The following is a 19,508-nucleotide window of genomic DNA, read 5'->3' on the forward strand; positions in this document are numbered from 1 at the left end:
AATGTAGGCTTAAATCCTGTGTGAGGTTAAGTAGGTCATTTCTCTGAGCTTGAGTTTTATCATTCATAAAATGGGGACGTTAGTAGTTATTTCACGTATTAGCCACTTAGCATGCCCACCCCCTAGAGCACACTCAGAAAATGTTAGTTCCCTCCTCCTTCTCCCTCCTTCTTCTCTGGAGGACTTGAGCTCAGCACTCGGCAGCTTTAGGTAAAATCTTGTGGCCTGCCCAGTTCCCCCAAGGACCCAGGAGCAGTGAGTGCCCTGCAGTGGAGGAGAGAAGCTGCTGCCAAGCCAGGAAAGCCCTGTGTGGGTCTGGCTTGCTGGCTTCTTACCTGATAATTGCCAGAGGGATGAAGTACACCAGAAAGGCCACAATGGTCATGTACGGAGTCCAGTAGGAGTCATCAGGCCACAGGGCCCAGCACTGCACCTCACCGTTGGAGAGTTTCCTCTTCCCAAATATGATCAGGGTGGGAATGGAGAACAGGAAGGAGAGAGTCCAGGCAATCATGATGAGGACTTTGGCTTGCTTTTCTGTTCAAAGGAAAGAAAGGGATGTCTGGGCATCTGGAAACACCCTAGGGATAGTGTAGAAAATGATCACTGTGTAGAGGGACTCTTAGAGCCTCAGCTTCCTCTAGTATAAAATGGGAATAATAGGCCCAGCACTGAGGGCTGGTGCAAGGACTAGAGAGGGAATGCTTGCGCACTGCCTGGTGTGAGGTCAGTGCCTCACAATTTCTACTTTCTTTCTCCTTCTCTGGTTTATCCACCTGACCTCATATGTTAATGAATCCATTCCTGTAGTTTGGAGCTCAGTATAGTTTGTAGCATAGTTTGTACCATGTATAGATTGTACCATACACACATGACAGGTCGTTGTGCAAATGCCTGTCTCTGTTTACCCTGTCCATCCTCACGGCCAGGCTGGGGCTTTTGGTCTGTCTGGCGTCCTTCTTGCAGTACACTGGCACCACCCAGAAACAGCCAATTTAAATTTTTAATTTTGATGATGCATTCATATATGACTAATAGATTACGTATACAAAGATGGCATATGCAGTTTTGCAACCTAATTTTTTTCTCTGGAAAAAATATGACCATTTTTTTTTCATTTTTACAGCTGTACAAGTGGCATTCAGAATTTTTCAGGTAGTAAAAGTCTTCAAATATAATTTTATCTTCAGCTGAGTGCAGGAAGCCCACATAGCTCAGGTTGAGGATGGACTGACAGCCAGCACCTTCCAAACTTGCCCCAGAGCAGGTCCACGAAATGAACCCTCTGGAGCCAGTATGTGAGGTCAATTTGTAAAGCACCAATAAAATAACATTTTCTTTATAGTTATACCAAACTTATTCATATATATACCTTTGCAATGCTCTGATTATTTTCTCAGGATGAGCACTAAGAAACAAAATTTTGGCAAAGTATTGTTAAATTTCCCCCAAAGTGGCCACAGTTTATAGTTCCCACTGGAAGTGTACATAAGTGCCCAGTTTCCTTCTATTCTCCCAACGCTGAGAGGATTCTTCCTCTTCATCCTGTTACCCGGTGGGTAAGATTTCCTGTACAAATGTTTAATCTTGAAGTTCTCCATTTAGCAGTCAAAAGGAACACTTCTATCTGTCATCCATTCATTTGTGTCTCTTCATTTCCTAATTTGTTCATGTTCTTTGCCTACTCTTTCAGCTGATATGTTCTTATTTCTTTGCCGGGGGTTCTGATAAGGAGTTTATTAGCTCTTTGTCTGTTCTGCACAAGTATTTCCTATTTGTCATTTTGCTTGTTAAGTATGTTTACAATGTTCATTGTTTGTATAAAGAGTTTTAAAAATTTGAAGTAATAAAAACTTCTTTCCCATTGTTTCTATATTTGGTGTTATTCCTGGAAAGCTCTTTCCTTCACCAAAATTATAAATGTTTTTCCCATACCCATATCTTTCATGTTTAAAATGTTTACTTTTTCAGTCCAACTGGAATTTACTTTGAAATTAGCCATGACAGATGGTAATCTATTTTTTTCAAATGGTTAGACAGCTAGTCTAACACCATGTACTGACTAATTCATTCTTTCCCAGCTGATTTGGTATTCCATATGCTTTACTTAGGTTATTCTGGTTTTACTGTCATATTGTGTCAATTATCAAAGTTTTATACTATGTTTTAATATCTGGCACTACATATCTCTCTCATTATAAGTAGATGTTTTCCTAATAATTCTTATGTTTATTTTTCCTAAAGAGCCTTAGAATTGTCAACTTCTTTGGCTCTGATGGCTAAGGAAGCTACTACTTTAAGTACTTAACAAAGCCGTAGAAGGCGGCTCCCCTCCTCCTCCCCTTCCTGTGGATGAGTTGCCTTTGCCCTGCGCCTGCTCAGCGGCATTGAACCCCACCGGAATTCCGGGTGCTCCGTCCTCCACCGAAGACCATCGCTGTGCCGCGGGAAATCTCTCTTCCTCGCCTTCTCTTAGCTTGGCGGCATAAGCCCCGCACCTTGCTCCTCACAGCTGCCCTTCAAGTCCGGTGAGCTGCAGCACCAAGACGATGCCAGCCCAGGGCTCCCTTGAGCCCTCACAAGCCCTCTTTCACCTCCTCCCTCACCCTGGAGCTTTCAGGATCGTTTCCACTTCCTACAAGGCTGTGCACCTTTCCCAGGGGGCTTGGCATCTGTGGGGATCTGGGTGGCCTCTTTCCTTCGCTCTCTTCCTAGCTGCACATCACCCCTATTCATGTTTCCTCCACGACTTCAGCTGGGATTGGGCAGAGGAAGGGGAAATGGTTAATGTGTTTCCAGTCTTTCATCTTTCTCGGAAGCTATTGGAGATGATGTTTTTCTAAGTGCCGTACCTACATTGATCCTCTATTAATTTCATAGTGAGGACATACATTACTTTATATCTTTCAAAGAACACTGTAATATTCATTGCTGCCTTTCCTGTAATTTAGCACACTGTTCATCACATTGCACGGGGTCTCCTGGAACCAGTCATATTTGCCATGAGCTAAACAGTTGATTCTTTTTTTTTAGCCTAATGAGTATAGTGAGACATGTAACTGACCATGTTTCCCTCTTCGCTATGGATCCCAGAGTCTCCATCTGCAGCAACTGTCCTGAGATACCCCTCACACATTTTCTTATACTAATTTTCTCTTCACTCCTATTTTCTGTACCTTAAAATGCTCTGGTGTAGTTATCTTTTTCTACACTGCGTTCAGTTTTTCCTGGAGCCTGCTGGGAGTAGATAAATAGATGGATGAATAAGTGCATCACACCTTTGCATACTTACTTCACAGTATGTCTCTCCCATGTCCCCTCATCCCATCCCTTTTCTATCATAATCACCAGGGCATGACGGTGCCCAGAAAGCTTGGTGCTTGATGCAGACCTTCACAGAAACAAAAAGCAAAACAACAACCTAGAAAAAGCCTAAGGAACAGGTGTAAATTATATTTTTGAATCACTTTTAATTGCACACAACACATCGATGTGTTTCTGGTATATAAATTACCTTTTTGCCTGGAAGTTCCCATGGTTACTACGGCTAGTCCAGCTCCAATCCCCAGAGTGAGGACAGGCTGGTCGGTCCTTGCAAGCAATTGTTAATTATTCTAGAACCTTCCTCTCTCTTGTATTCTCTCCTGCTCTTCTTCTCTTTCTCTCTCTTTGTACACAAAACAACATCTAGCATTGTTTTGAGTTTTTTCTTTACATTAATGTTTTAGTACATGGATTATTGCACATGTTGTTATTATCACTCAAAATATGATGTAGATATTTTCATGTCGATCTATATTACTGTCTATGGCTATACTACCTCCTCACTGAGAGGCAGGATATGTAATAGACAAGGGCACTTGCGCTGGGCCCAGACCATCTGGGTGCAAATCTTGCCACTCCACCTATGAGCTGTGTGACCTTGGGAAAGTTACCTTAACTCTCTGAACTGCAATTGCCCAGACTGTAAGATGCAGATAATAATAGGGCCTACCTCACAGAGCTGTTGTGAGGATTAACATGCACAAAAAAGCTTTGAATCATGAATGGCATATAGTACGTGATAAACGTAAGCTACTGAAACTTCATAGGATAATTAGCCATTCCTCCATTGAGGAATACCAAGGTTAGCATTGAATTCCTGCTATTCTGGGTGATGTTACAATGCACAGTGCATGAGCGTACATGCATACATGTGGGTGTTTGTTCAGAGAAGATACCAAGAAGTAGAATTTCCACATCAAAGAACTATGTATGTTCTCTATTAAAAGGTATTATTAACTTGCCATGCAAAGTACTGTGCCAATGCTATCTGATTTATTCAATTGTATCCGATGACATTAATCCTGTGTATTGTGAAGTTTTGCTTGCTTTGTTAATTTTGCTTATTTAGGTGTAAGTTCTGTGGGATGGCATTTTAAAGTATTATCTATTTTCCACAGTTTGGCTTTTGTCACATATTTTTATGATATCTGATTGCACCTCATCTTTGTAATCAAGCTTTCATGTTATCAGTTCTTCATTATATCAGTTTTCACACTCTGCTTGGGAGAATGTAGTACCGGTCACGAAACATTGGCTCTTGCTTTCAGGGCTTGCCAAGGAGAGTGGGCTCTGCCCACGGACAGAGTGATGGACAGTCAGTCCCATGATGAGGCTCCCACCATTCCTCCATCACTACTTCCCGGACGGCACTCTGTCCCTTCAGTTCCAGCACCCCCGTTACTCTGGGAGGTGGAGGGCAGGGGAAGGGAGGCCTGCTGTTACTAACCCCAGTGCTGTTGTCCCGGACTCACTCTGCCAGTTTCCTGGGCATTCATTTAGAAAGCAGTCCCCACTTCCCCTCATTGCTGCAGTGTCAGCTGGGAATATTGTGAGCTCTGTGGCTTCAGCCTTCCCTCTGATCCATCTGCTCCTTCTTTCAGGGAAGACTCACCATCACTGGACCAAGGAAGATTTTTCCTTATTTCCAGTATGATTATCAATTAAAACATCTTTCCAATTATTTCTATGGATTTGGGGTAAGTAAGGCTTTTGTTTCTGGGAAATGAGCAAGTTGAAGTGGGAGTGTTCATTGCTTTGGATAGGTGTGTGTGTGTGTGCGTGTATGTGTGTGTGTCAGCACTCTTCTAAAGGGAGCAGCTGGATGCATTTAGTGTCAAGGTGTGGGCCCAGCAAAATTCCCTCCCTAGTGACTCTTGGCCATCCAGGAAACCATTAGCATTTTCCCAGGCATCCTGCTTTCTTTTCTACATCTTTTTGGATAATCAGGTCTACAGAGAGGGGAAGGAAGTTCAGGAGGAGAAATAAGGGGGAAGAAGAGAGCCATTTTTAAGAAGATAATATTAGTGAAAACAGTCCCACCCTCACCCAATGATAATTCTTATGGCGTAGCACTTGGTCAAGGCAGCTCACCTCCTTGTAGGAACTTCATGGGATAGACGATGGCATGGTATCTGTCTATGCTGAGGGACACCAGGACATAGGTAGAGGCATAGAGCAGCACGACCTGAAGACAGAAATGAGAGGAGGTGCATGAGAAGGGAAGGAAATGCACATAATGGACAGAAGAGTGTTTTGTGCTATTTTGAACCAAGGGAGAGATGAAGTTTCGGTTAGGTCGAGGAATGATGGATTCCCTGCGTCAGGAAGCAGATTGCTGTTTCGGTGCTGGAATTTGCATCGCTCCTGACGGTAGGTGAGAATGCTTCCCACTCTCACTCGCTCACTCGGTCACTTGGCTTCTTGGAGACTCCACATTTCAAGACCAGTCCCTCTTGACATTTGCGTGGTACATTTGTTTGTAATTGAATTTAAAAGCTAAACCAATTTTCTCTGCCACAATTGACATTCCAGAATAATTAGAAACAAAAGTTAATTTGCCTTTTTCCAGTGTGAGTAGTTGAGGCGATAGAAGGGGTCTGGCCGCAGGGAGCACGTGTACTGTTGGGAATCATTTATTACCATCTGTGTTGGCTCAGAGCGCCCCTTCCTCAGCGACTTCTCCAGCAGAGCTGTTCAGGAGGGTCAGTCTTTGAGTCTCCTCTTCCTCCTTCCCACCATCTCTGTTATTAACCTTCCCCATGCCCTTTAATTATCCTGTGTACAGTGTTATTTGCATACTTTGCAGAGAAGGAAATTGGGATAGGAGAGGTTAGTATCTCTTATGTGAAGAGCATACTCAGACTGTAATTAAATGAAATAACTCTGAAAGGTGGAAATTTTTCACGTAACTTTGAGCCTCATTCCTACCAAGTCTAGATATATGTCTCCTTTGTAACCTTCGAGCCAGATCCCAAGTGGGTAGAAGAATAACTTGAAGACTGATATCTAAGGGGGGAGCATCTGAATTTCTTCTGAAATGAAACAGAAATAACATGACTTTGGCAGTAACTCTTGCCTGAATTTGTACATTTTTCATCCTTTCCCTGGTTCAGACAAATTACAACCAATTGTACTGTTGTCCTTTATCATCTTTATTTCTGTAAGAAAACCACAAATGTGTGCCAACACTAATGTGGAAGGTGCCACAGAGGGGGGGTTCTGATGGCTCCCTGAGGAGCATAAGAAGAAATTCTCCTTTTGATAAAAAAGTTGATATAGAGTAGAGACAGAGAGAAAAATTATGGCCATACTTAAAAAAAATCAGACAACGGTCTCCTTAAAGGAAACCTGGAATTTTACATATGATCAAATTAGTTAAAGTTGGCCTCACATGATGAGGAGGTGGCGTCAGAGAAGGATGTGAAAAAGAGTTCCCAAGGGCAGAACCCTATGAGGGGCAATGTCGTGGGGAACAGGTTTTAAAAATTGTGGCCATCTGCAGTTGAGTGAGGTAGCTGACACAAGTTCGGAGTTTGGAACAGGAAGAAAGGTCACAATAAAAGTGTGCAGAGGAAGAGGTAACATTAATAACAGGAGATCTACTTTGAGACACACTCAAAAGGAGCACTTAATTTAAGGAGTCGTCAAATATCTACTGGGTTAAAAATATATATATATTTAAAGGCTATATAAAAGAAATCCTCTCAAATTGTCATGCCTCTTTTTCTCAATAACAAATGCCAGAAACAGTATAAAAACATGTTCAGAGTTTTGAAATAAAAAATTATGATCCAAGAATTTTGTAAATACCATTTCTGTGCCAAGGCACAGAATAATTTTCTTAGATATATAAGAGAGAAGAAAATATAACATTATATACTCTCCTGAAAAATCTTACTTGAGGAAATATTTCTGCTGATTGAGAACTGTCTCAAAATTAAAAACTAAAAAAGAGGAAAGGGGATTAAATAATAAAAGCTCTGATAAGCAAAAAGAAAATGTTTATAAAATAGCTATAAATATAGTTCTGAAACATTTCAGGCAAAAATCTGGGAACTTGAGTGGGGGGAGAGAGTAGAAGGAATTAAATCATGATAAATGTCTATTTAGACATTTTAGATACTCCTTTTGTTTTGTACTTTGATGAAGACATATTACATTTAAAAATTAAAGATGGAGAAAAGTAATTTATTAGTTTCCTATGGCTACTATAACAAATAACTACAAACTCTGTGGCTTAATAAACATAAATTTATTCTCTATATTTATAGAGTAAAATAGTCCAAAATCAGTGTACTGGATCAAAATTAAGTTGATGGCAAGGCCACCTTCCTCCAGAGGCTCTAGGGAAGAACCCACTCCTTGCCTCTTTTAGCATCAGAAGGCTGCCAGCATTCCTTGGTTTGTGGCCACACCAATCCCATCTCTGAGTTCATGATTATAATGCCTCCTCTGTTTCCCTCTTATAAAGGTGTATATGATCGCATCTGGACTCACCAGGATAAACCAGAATAATCTGTCCATTTCAAAATCCTTAACTTAATCACATCTACAACATCCTTTTTTGACAAATAAGTTAACATCCATAGGTTTCATGACTAGGACTTGTATATCTTTTGGGCGGTCATTTTTTTAGCCTACTACAATTAATAACCAAATACTAAAGGGAAAAATAATCCACAAGAAAATACAAAAAATAACACAGAAAGATTAAAATGAGGTGCCTGAAATAACACCGAACACTATTTGCCACAATAAATATGAATGGACTAAGCTCCTTCTCTAAAACAAAGACTACTTACAAAACCCTTCCCCAAATCCAACTGTGTATGATTTTGAAGAGAAGCTTCTAAAACTAAATGATAATCAATGTTTAAAAATAGGGTGATGGCTAACAATATATCAAGCAACTAAAAATTAACGAAAGGCATTCATTATAATACTATCAGATGATTGATATTCAAAACAAATAGTACTACATGTGATAGATTATTCATACTAATAAAAGATACAATGATACAATACATAATGGCAATAGAATTTTAAGAAATTTATATGTAACAATTAACATAACACTGAAGATATATATAAGTAAAATGTTCAAAGATTACAGAGGAATAAACATAATAATAAATAGAAAAAATTTAAACAAACTTTAAAAATAAAACATTATTATAAAATATCTAGGCAACTTTCAAAAATTGGTCATAAACCAAACTACCAAGAAAAAAATCCAATAGATTCCAAAAAGTGAAACTTACACAATTTGCATATTTAAAACAACAAGTAATAACAGCTGAAATTAGTATCATGTTTTTTTCTTAAATACCATTTGGAAATTTAAACACCCTTGTAATTAACTTGAATCAAAAAGGAAATCAAAGTACAATTATAGTCAATTCATAAATGTCAACAATGAAAATTCTACACATCAACAACATATGGGATACCGTTTGGAGAACAGATGGCAGTTTGAGGACATATGTCTGAATTCTCACTACCCCACACCTCAATTCTGACAAAAATGACCTCGGAAATATGAAACCAGAGAAAATCTTGCAGGAAAGTGAGACTTAAATGCAGGAAACTTAGATAAATTTTATTTAGAAAAATGCCAGATTGGATTCATTTAAAGGAGAATCCTTGGACTGACTTCTAAAAAATTAACATACTTTATTTTTTAGAACAATTTTAGATTTACAGAAAAGTATTGAGCAAATAGTACAGCAATTTCCCATATTACCCACCCCTCACAACACACACACACACATACACACACACACACACACACACACACTTTCCCCTATTATTAACGTCTTATGTTAGTGTTATCCATTTGTTAAAATTGATGAACTACTATTGATATATTATTGTTAACTGAAGTCCATGGCTTGCTTATATTAAGGTTCACTCTTTGTGTTGTAAAGCTCTATGGGTTTTGACAAATGCATATGGCATGTATCCATCAGCACAGTACCACACAGAAAAGCTTCGCTGTCCTAAAAATCCCTGTGCTCTAACCTATTCAGTTCCCCCAAATCCTGGAAATCACTGATCTTTTTACTGTTTCCATAGTTTTGCCTTTTCCAGAATGTCGTGTAGTTGTGATCTTATGTATGTAGCCTTTTCAGACTGGCTTCTTTCACTTAGCAATGCATAGTTAAGATTCCTTCATGACTTTTCATGACTTGATAGCTCATTTTGTTTCATTGCTAAATAATATTGCATTGTATGGATGTACCAGGTTTATTTATCCATTCAGCTTTTGAGGCACATCTTGCTTCAGTTTTTGGAAATGATGAATAAAACTGCTTATAAACATTCTAATGCAGGTTTTTGTGTGGACATAAGTTGCCAACTCAATTAGGTAAATATCTCAGAGCACAACTGCTAGATCATATGGTACAAGTATGTTAAATTTTATAAGAAATTGCCAAATGTCTTCCGAAGTGGCTGTGCCATTTTGCATTCCCACAAGGAAAGAATGAGAGTCCCTGTTGGTACATGCTCTCACAAGCATTTCATATCATCAGTTTTTTTTGGATTTTAGCCTCTCCAATACTTGTATAGTGGTATCACATTTTTACTTTAATTAGCAAATTCCTAATGCCATGTAATGTTGAGTTTCTTTCCATATGCTTCTTTCTTATCTGTGTGTATCTTTGGTGAAGTGACTATTGAGATCTTTTGCCCATTTTTAAGTGGGTTGTTAGTTTTCTTATTGTTGAGTTTTAAGCATTTCTTACCTAATTTGGATAAAAACACTTTATCAAATATGTGTTTTACAAAAGTTTTTTCCCATTCTGTGTCTTGCCTTTTCAGTCTCTTAACAGTGTCTTTCAAAACTAAGATGTTTAAATTTTCATAAAATTTGACTTTTCAGTTTTTTTCTTTCACAGACTGCTTTTGCGGTTGTATCTAAAAAGTCACCAAGAAACCCAAAGTCCCCTAGTTTTCTCTTACGTTATCTGCTAGTAGTTTATAGTATCACTTATTTCATTCAGGTTTATGATCCCTCCTGAGTTAGCTTTTGTGAAATGTGTAAGGTCTGTATTTAGGCTCTGTTTTTATTTTTGCATGTGGATGTCCAATGACTCCAGCAGCATTTTTTAAACAGGCTGCCCTTTCTTCCTTGAATTATCTTTGCTCCTCTGTCAAAGATCAGTTAACTTTTTTGTACGCATCTTCACTATGTCACCAAAATATATTTTATATACAGTTTTATCTTGGTATTCACTGTAAATACTGTTATAAGGAATATTACTTACATGAATAATTATCGATAAAGAAGACATTTTTAAGTTAACATGTAGAAAAACACAGTTGCAATGTTTATTTTTAAAATGTGAAGGTTAGAATAATAATCAAGAAAATTTGGTACTGGCATAAGAACAGACCCATAGACCAATGGAACAAGCTAGAGAGTCCTGATATAAACCCAACCATACATGGTCAATTAATCTATGATAAAGGAGCCATGGACATACAATGGGGAAATGACAGCCTCTTCAAAAGCTGATGTTGGCAAAACTGGACAGCTACATGCAAGAGAATGAAACTGGATTATTGTTTAACCCCATACACAAAAGTAAACTCGAAATGGATTAAAGACTTGAATGTAGGTCATGAAACCATAAAACTCTTAGAAGACAACACAGGCAAACATCTCCTGAATATAAGCATGAGCAACTTCTTCCTGAATCCATCTCCTCGAGAAAAGGAAACAAAAGCAGAAATGAACTCATGGGACTACATCAAACTAAAAAGTTTTTGTATGGCAAAGGACATCATCAACAAAACAAAAAGGCATCCTACAGTATGGGAGAATATATTTGTAAATGACACATCTGACAAGAGATTAACATCCAAAATATATAAAGAACTTACAGTCCTCATCACCCAAAAAGCAAATAACCCGATTAACAAGTGGGCAGAGGATATGAAGAGACGATTCTCCAAAGAAGAAATTCAGATGGCCAACAGACACATGAAAAGATGCTTTACATCACTAATCAACAGGGAAATGCAAATTAAAACCACAATGAGATATCACCTCACACCAGTAAGGATGGCCAGCATCAAAAAGACTAAGAACAACAAATGCTGGTGAGGATGTGGTGAAAGGGGAACCCTCCTACACTGAAGGTGGGAATGTAAGCTATTTCAACCATTGTGGAAAGCAATATGGAGGTTCCTCCTAAAACTAAAAATAGGAATACCATTTGACCCAGGAATCTCACTCCTTGGAATTTACCCAAAGAATACAACTTCTCAGATTCAAAAAGACATAGGTACCCCAATGTTTATCTCAGCACTTTTTACAGTAACGAAGATATGGAAGCAACCTAAGTGTCCATCAATAGATAAATGGATAAAGAAGATGTGGATAAAGAATACTATTTGGCCATAAGAAAGAAACAAATCCTACCATTTCCAACAACATGGATGAAACTGGAGGACATTATGCTCAGTGAAATAAGCCAGGTGGAGAAAGACAAATGCCAAATGATTTCCCTCATTTGTGGAGTATAACAATGAAGCAAAACTGAAGAAACAAAATGGCAGCAGACTCAGAGACTCCAAGAAGGGACTAGTGGTTACCAAAGGGGAGAGGTGTGGGAGGGCTGGTGGGGAGGGAGGGAGAAGGGGACTGAGGGGTATTATGTTTAGTACACGTGGTGTGGGGGATCACGGGGAGAACAGTGTAGCACAGAGAAGGCACATAGTGGATCTATGGCATCTTGCTGCACTAATGGACAGTGACTGCATTGGGGTATGGGTGGGGACTTGATAATATGGGTAAATGTAGTAACCACATTGTTTTTTCATGTGAAACCTCCATAAGAGTGTATATCAATCATACCTTAATAAAAAATTTAAAAAAGAAATGAAGGTTAGAGTGGCAGTCAGCCCCAAGATGTCCCCAGGGATCCTTGCCTCCTGGAACCCTTTTGTGGTTCCCTTCCCCCCTATACTAATTCAGGGCAGACTTGTGTGACCAACGGAATAGTGTAGAGGTGATGTTGTCTGACTTCTGAGGCTAGTTCATTGTTGCTTCCACCCTCCTTCTCTTGGATGGCTTACTCTTGGGAAAGAGGCTGCTTTGTTGGGAGGGCACTAAAGAACACTTGTGGAGGGGCCCATGCAGAGAACTGAGTGCTTTGCTGGAAGTTAGCACTAATTTGCCAGCTACTTTGAAAATGAATTGTCCAGCCCCAGTCAAACCTTCCATGACTGTAGTCCATGGCAACATTTGGTAGAACCTCAGTATAAGCCTCAGTCAGATCCTTCAGGCAAACTTACTCCAAATTCTTGATTAATAGAAACTGTGAAATAATAAATGTTTATTGTTTCAAGTCACTAAGTATTAGTGTAATTTGTTTCTCAGTAATTGATATAATAAGAAATTGAAAACATTCATCTTTAAGGAAGCAAAAATCCACAAGAAGAAAGTGAAATAAATTTTTAAAAAAATTACCCCTGAGAAAATACTAGTACCAGCTAGTAATACAGACTCCTCCACATTTACTAAACTTACAAGGTTATGTTCAGAGCACAAAAGAAGATTCTTAATTGTAACTACTCTCTATTAATTTTATGAAGATGGCATAACTCCATTACCAAGATCTGAAAATGATTAAACAAATGAAAATCATAATCTCACTTTATGAATATAATGCTGAGATTCTTGAAGAAACTTACTAATAAATGGGATTTAGCAGAATAAGGTTTTATACAAATGCACTATACATCTGTAAAGTTACAGTAATTTAGACCTGAAGTACTGGCACCAGCATAAAAGTATATTAATGCAAAATAATTCTAAGATCTCAGAAACAGGATACATTAATCTTAACACCAGTTTTAAAGTGGTGCATCTTCTCATACTTAGTTGAGGTGCTTTAATCTATGTAATATACATGTAGGATGTATTAATAATTCAATTATGTATTTGGTACATATGTAATATTTTACATTAAATGTTTATTTTACACTTATATTTTTTAAATTGAAGCATATTCAGCAGGCAAAATATAAGTGTCTCTAATCTAAAAACAGATATTAGCAATAACTGAGAAAATAAGCATCCCAGTCACAAAAGAGTTGAGAAAAGATAATAGGCAATTTAGAGAAGAAATTCAAATGCCAATTTGGGTGGTAATATAAGAAATGCACGTTAAAACAATTACAGATAATGCCGATTTTCTAACATAACTGCCAGCTTTTCAAAAAGAACAGTAGCCATTGTTTCAGTTAGTTTGAGGGGGAAAAAAACCACAAAAATTGACAAATCTTCTGTAGATTATTTAGTCAGTACTATGTATGGTCTGAATACTGTATCCCCACAATTTTCATATACTGGAAATCCTTATGCCCAACATGATGGCATTAGGGGATGGGACCTTCGGGATGAGATCAGGTAATGAGCGTGGAGCCCTCATGAGTGGGATTAGTCCCTTTATAAAAGAGGCCTTGTAGTGCTTCCTTGCCCCTCTGCCATGTAAGAACACAATGAGAAGTCTGCAGGCTGGAGGAAGGCCCTCACCTGACCATGTTGGCTTCCTGATCTTGGGCTCTCAGCCTCCAGAACTGTGAGAAATAAATGTTTGTTGTCTATAAGCCACTTACTCAGTGGTATTTTTATTACAGCCAAATGGACAAAAGACAGCCAGAATATGTCAAAAGCCTGAATATTGACCCAGAAATTTTACTTAACGCTTGAAATATGAATGTTTATATTCTTATTATTGCTTATTTGTGTTTTCTTTGTATATGTGTTACTTTTAGCAAAATAAATACATTTAAAAAATCTTAAACAAATTTCGCTTGTCCTTTAAACTAGGAGAAAGTGAGCAGTTTGTTGCATAGGAGTGCAAGATTTTGTTGAATTTTCCTTATGAAGAATCCAAGAGCTAACATTGGTATCAGTTTGTCTCATCACATTTGGAAGGTGCTACGTACCTGCAAATAGCGAACCACTCGGCAGACCAGATCAGGTGCCATGAAGTCTCCAGTGAATCGCCAGATGATATCTGTCAAGATGTTAACCAGGCCTGTGAAATAGTCTAACAAAAACACACAAGTGATTAATTTCAGTCTCTCAAATTTGCAGCCATGCCACAGTAGAAATGAATTTCTGCAAAGATTCATTTATTTTTTTCTGATTCATCAGGTGACCATTGAGGAAAAGTAAGGTAAGCAGGAGTCCTTTGACTTATCCAATGTAGCCAACTAGGAAGGATTTGGTAACGACCGAAGGGGAATATACTAATCATAAGGTTGAACTCTGAAGTCACAGAAGAGGAGCTGTAAGGGAGTTAGACCTGTACTAAACCAATAGACAGAATGACTTGTGAAGGTGACGTTATGCAGGCTTTGTCACTGGTCACTCCAGAACAGGCATGGTGGCCACATGAATGGAGTGGACAACATGGCAGAGAGGAAGACTACTAATTGGCCAATATGATGGATTACCACTTATCATGGCCAGTCTAGTTATTGCTGTCTTTGAATGTCTTTCAATTGCCAACACTGGAGACCTGTACTGAGCCCCAATATGGTGCTATTTCTTGAGAAGACCAACTGGTTACTTTGTGACAAGTTGACTACATTGGGCCCCTTTAATCCTACAAGGGCCAGTTGTCCATCTTCCCATTGATAGGCCTATTCTGGGTATGAGCTTGCCCTCTCCGACCTCTGAGTTGTAGTCAACACCACTCATCATCCCCTAGAAGATTTCAGACTGCCCACCAAGAATTGAATCCCACACAACATACTGTCTGACCAGGGGACCCACTTCATAGTGAAGGGGGTATAGGACTTAACCCCTGATCATAGAATCCCTTGTTTATATCACATAGTGCACCACCTAGAAGCAGGTGTTTTCTAAGAGCAGCACTGGAATAGACTGCCTACAAAGTGTCAGCCTGGTGGCAATATTCTGAAAAGATGGAGCATCGTCCTTCAACATACTGCATATGCAGTAAATCAGAGCCCTCTTTATGGTGCTGTGTCACTAACAGATGTACGTACATCTGAGAACCAAGAGGTACAGGCAGGAATGGCCTCACTTAGCATCACTCCCAGTGACCCACTGGGGGACACTGTGTAACTGTCTGCTCTGCAGGCTGAAAGTTCTAGTCCTCAAAGGAGGTGCAATCCTACCAGGGGACATAGCAAACATCCCCTTGAACTAAAAGCTATGGCTGCCCTATATGGCACTTGGGACTCCTCGTGTCCAGGAACCAGCAGTCAAAAAAAGGAGTCACTGTCCTCGCAAAAGTAATTGGCTGTGATCAGCTGATGGAGGCTGAGCTGTGTTTACATGAAGAAAGGAAAGAATATGGATAGAACACAGGTTTAACTTGTAACTGTCAAGTTATAATGAACTGCAGACAAGTAGTGGATGGGTCTGGGGATGCTAAGCATACTGCAGCAGGCCCTCAGTATAGAGTTGTACAGATTATTCATGTGCTGGTGTTCCCTGCCCTGCTCCATTTATCAGTGTATTGAGTTCTTATTTGCCTTTTATGGGCCCTTCTGCAGAAACTTTCCTTGACCATTCACATGGTAGGGCCCACCACTAACGGGTATATGGCCTTTCCAGTTTCATGCCTGTCTCTTTTCTTTTCTTTTTTTTCCTCTGTAGGTAACAGCAATTAGAAACATTGGCAAGCACCTGGGAACTACAACAGAAATGTAAAAGTGTCAAAAGATTGGAGAAGAGAAATCTCACAGCAGTTCTGGGTAATCAGAGAAGGTCTAACTGACAAGGTCAGACTTGAGCAGGGTCCTGAGAGTTGTGGGTTGTGACCTGGTCCAATAGGGATTTCATGAAGATTTTCCTGACATGAATGGACTGGATGTATGAGTAGAATGGACACTGGAGTTACTTGGCTCTTCTCTTTCGGTTTACTTATTCCTTAATTTGAAAATAATGGGAAAACAACCTACACTTATGTTTGTCTAGATCTAAGTGTCTGTATGAACAATTATAATATTCTCCAGCAAAATTTCTTTTTTCCTCTTGAGCTCAATCTGTACAGTGACCCATATCTGGGAGTAGACTATCAATGGAACTGAGCCACAGCCTTTGTTGTTATTAAGCACATGCTGCTCTATCTGATCAGTAAAATGCTGTTTAGTTACTTAAGTAATTGAGTACATTGCAAATAAACCTTTCCTAAATGATAACTAACAGGACCTTGGGAACAAAGAGTACACTTTAAAGGCTTAATCACTTCCATGCTCTTAGTCCTGCTTCTTAAAATTTGTTCAGTGAAAGATCCTAGGAAACTGTAATACTCAGAAAAGCCAAAGCAGGCTCACAGCAGGCTTTATTGTCCCTTTGAGGATTTCTGGCAAGCGTGAATGTGGGTTCCCAGTTGGAGCATGAACATGGGTGGAGTGGCAAGTCAAGAATGAGGTGACACCTGAGCTGAACAGTAAAGGGCCAGTAAGGATAGGTCAGGTGGCAAGGGAGTGAAGGACATTGATTCTAGACACAGATGACGGCATGAACAGTTACAGAGGTGGGGAACAGTGAGATGAGAAACTGCATGGCTCGTGTGTAGAAAGCGACATCAGTGTATTGTCAGTTCATCTTCTTTCAGTCATTCAGCGATGTGCGCACAGGGGTCTCTCATGAAGGCTTAAGACTGCGTTAGTGATTTTTGCTCTGCTCATCCTCAGCCTGCAGTCCTCACGTTGCCCTTTGGATGTGCTCTTAGGGTGGATGCTGAGTTTTAAGGCTCCACTCCCTGCTTTTGATGGCAGCTGTGTTCCTGTAACACTGCTGGTGCTTGTTTCTGAATACTTGCTGAACGGGTGGTTGGTGGGCTCTGTTTTATCCTGGCTCAGCCTCAGTCTTAAATAGAACTGTGAGCCTGGGCCTTGAATGGGGGACACTCTCGGTGTTCCAATGTCTCCCCTATGGCAGTCCAGCTCCTGGTTAGTATCCGTGGCAGGTCTTGCGTGGGACACAGTTTTAGCCCTTCTCTGGTGGCGGGATTTTTATAATCCTTCATTTTTTTACAGTTACATTCCCTGAGCTTAATTCTACTGCAGCTTCCTTTAGTGACTCAGTAGAAAGAAATGTCAAGTCTTTCCAAAGTATCCAACTTAATTTTCACATAACAACAACTCTTTAATGTTACTTATGTTAATTACATAATTTCAATAATGAGTACAACTTACATAAACCAATTTGGGGGCAGACACATATAACTCATGTCAAGAGGTGGGAGCAGAAATGGACAGGCTCAGTAGGGCCTATCCTGCTAGTCATGGGTGTTAGTTGGCTGGGGTCTTTTGAAGAGGAGTGTTGGTTAATCCAGAGTCACTTCAAAAGATGTTCTTACTGGGAACCCTGTACTGGTCCTCTATCATCCCCATCTGTTTACTCTGTCAGCCCCTTTATGTTGCTCCCTTGACTTGGGAGGTTCTTTCTGTACCTCTACCTGAAGGACACCTCCTAAATCCTCTGAGTTTAGTTCAAGCTTACCTCCTTGATGAAGCCTTTTCTGACTACTGAGACTGGCTGATCCCCTCCTGTGGGCTTCTCCCTGCCCTAGTATGAAAGTACCTGTGACACATTAATACATTTATCTTGTGTGTTTCTAGTTCTACTATACTATGGGAGGATAGAAATTATTTTTTATTCACCTTCACATCTCCAGACCTTAACACTGTCTTATGGCATAGTTAGAACTTAGAAGCTTTCCATTAAATGAATGACTACATTATAACTGCTGTTGCTCGACTGGCTGATTGAAGTAGAAGTGCTTTCATAGAGCAGACTGAGCTCCATTAACATTTTCTTCAAAGTAGATAAAGATAATGATTTCAGAATGTTTCAGAGGAACACTGGGTAACAATGTAAATGCTGAATCTCCAAGGTAGATATATAATGCTTCCAGCTCAGCTCAGTGTCTTTATTGTTACTGTTGGTTGTAGTTTTAAAGCAAGGGAGGTGATGATAATTTGTTTGCTTGTGGTTGTATAAGAAACTATTTTTAATATTGCCTCTCTCCCAAATTTCTTTTTTAACAGCCAAGTGCTTGATGACACTAAATGGAACAAGATTTTAAGACCTCATGTGAAAATTTGTTTAATGATAGGATTTGCATGGCCCAACCAACCTGATATGAAATACTTAACTGTCAATGAAAATTATTTCTCAAAAAACTAAGTTCTTGTGTTTCGATGTGTCTCTAGCTTACTTTATAATACTAATATGATCCTGGCACTGTGCCCTTCCCCAAGATTAACTACTAGCTGAGCTTAATGGCTCAAACTGTCAACTTCCAGGCTCTTTATGAAACCAGGGAAAGTGGCCCGCACCTCAGTCATTACTGCTCAATTAGGTAAATAATCATCACATCCATTCTCATTAACGCACTCTCTTCACAGAAAGCTTTGTTCCTGAGGTTTTTCCATTAGTCTTAACAAGTCATAAATGCCACTACTATTTCCCTTTCTCCATTGGTCCACCAAACAAATAAAAATCATGTGTCTAATTAAAGAAACCCAAGTCCTCCTAAAACCTGTTCTCTTTGCTTTGTGCAAAAACCAAGAATCTCATTAAGTGAGGCCAACTGGACAGCCAGTGTCATTAGTCATTACTGGGTGGTGAAGAACTCTTACATGTGCAAACATCAGATTCAGTGTGGGGAAAATGGAACTTTCTGACCAGGATTCCGGCCTAGCCCTGATAGGCATCCTGTTTGCACATCAATGGGATGTTTTACCCAGGACAGAGAGGCTGGTCAGTCACTGGATTCCTGGTCCAGGATAGGGGTGGAGCAGAAACCCCTTTCCTCTCCTCTATTCCTGGTATGTAGTTGGTTAGATGCCAGCCAGTCATCAGGGACCCTCCCACAGAGTTCCTCCCAGTGCAGGAGTGGGGAGAGAGAGTGCAGCTGGAGAGAGAGACTGGGAGCAGAAGTTTGGGAGCCCTGTGAGAAGGGGTCGCAAGCAGTGCGGGAGAGAGCTGCCAGTGTGAGCCAGGAGAGACTGAGCTGAGAGAATGAACCCTAATTCCCAACTTCTTGCCCTTGCCTTCCTTCAGTCTCATCAAATTCATAGAGAACTTGCACCAGGCGGGGAACCCCCACTCTCCCAGAGCTACCTTCAGCAAAGGCAAATGTTTCCTTGAAAAGAGGGAAAATAAGGCAACTACTGTT

General features: G+C 39.8%; 1 protein-coding gene and 1 long non-coding RNA gene across 4 annotated transcripts in view; one reads left to right on the plus strand and one right to left on the minus strand.

The window, feature by feature from the left end:
• Positions 1-19,508, minus strand: part of NPSR1 (neuropeptide S receptor 1) — a 110,608-nt gene that overhangs the window by 21,531 nt on the left and 69,569 nt on the right. The window contains exons 3-5 of one of the 2 annotated variants that reach the window (XM_017653347.3): positions 14,287-14,390; positions 5,416-5,509; positions 336-537 (exon numbers count right to left, since the gene is read on the minus strand). In XM_017653347.3, coding sequence (XP_017508836.2) covers positions 336-537; positions 5,416-5,509; positions 14,287-14,390 — 400 coding nt within the window. The remainder of the gene's footprint in view (positions 1-335; positions 538-5,415; positions 5,510-14,286; positions 14,391-19,508) is intronic. The other variant, XM_017653352.3, reaches the window with a different exon arrangement.
• Positions 2,274-19,508, plus strand: part of LOC108392865 (uncharacterized) — a 43,286-nt gene continuing 26,051 nt past the window's right edge. Inside the window, exons 1-4 of one of the 2 annotated variants that reach the window (XR_001852136.3) lie at positions 2,274-2,528; positions 4,926-5,021; positions 15,974-16,098; positions 18,376-18,755. This is a non-coding gene — a long non-coding RNA (uncharacterized lncRNA). Of the gene's footprint in view, positions 2,529-4,925; positions 5,022-15,973; positions 16,099-18,375; positions 18,756-19,508 lie in introns of those variants that run through there. The other variant, XR_001852134.3, reaches the window with a different exon arrangement.

Source organism: Manis javanica, chromosome 6 (assembly GCF_040802235.1).
Source record: "Manis javanica isolate MJ-LG chromosome 6, MJ_LKY, whole genome shotgun sequence".
Taxonomy (NCBI): domain Eukaryota; kingdom Metazoa; phylum Chordata; class Mammalia; order Pholidota; family Manidae; genus Manis; species Manis javanica.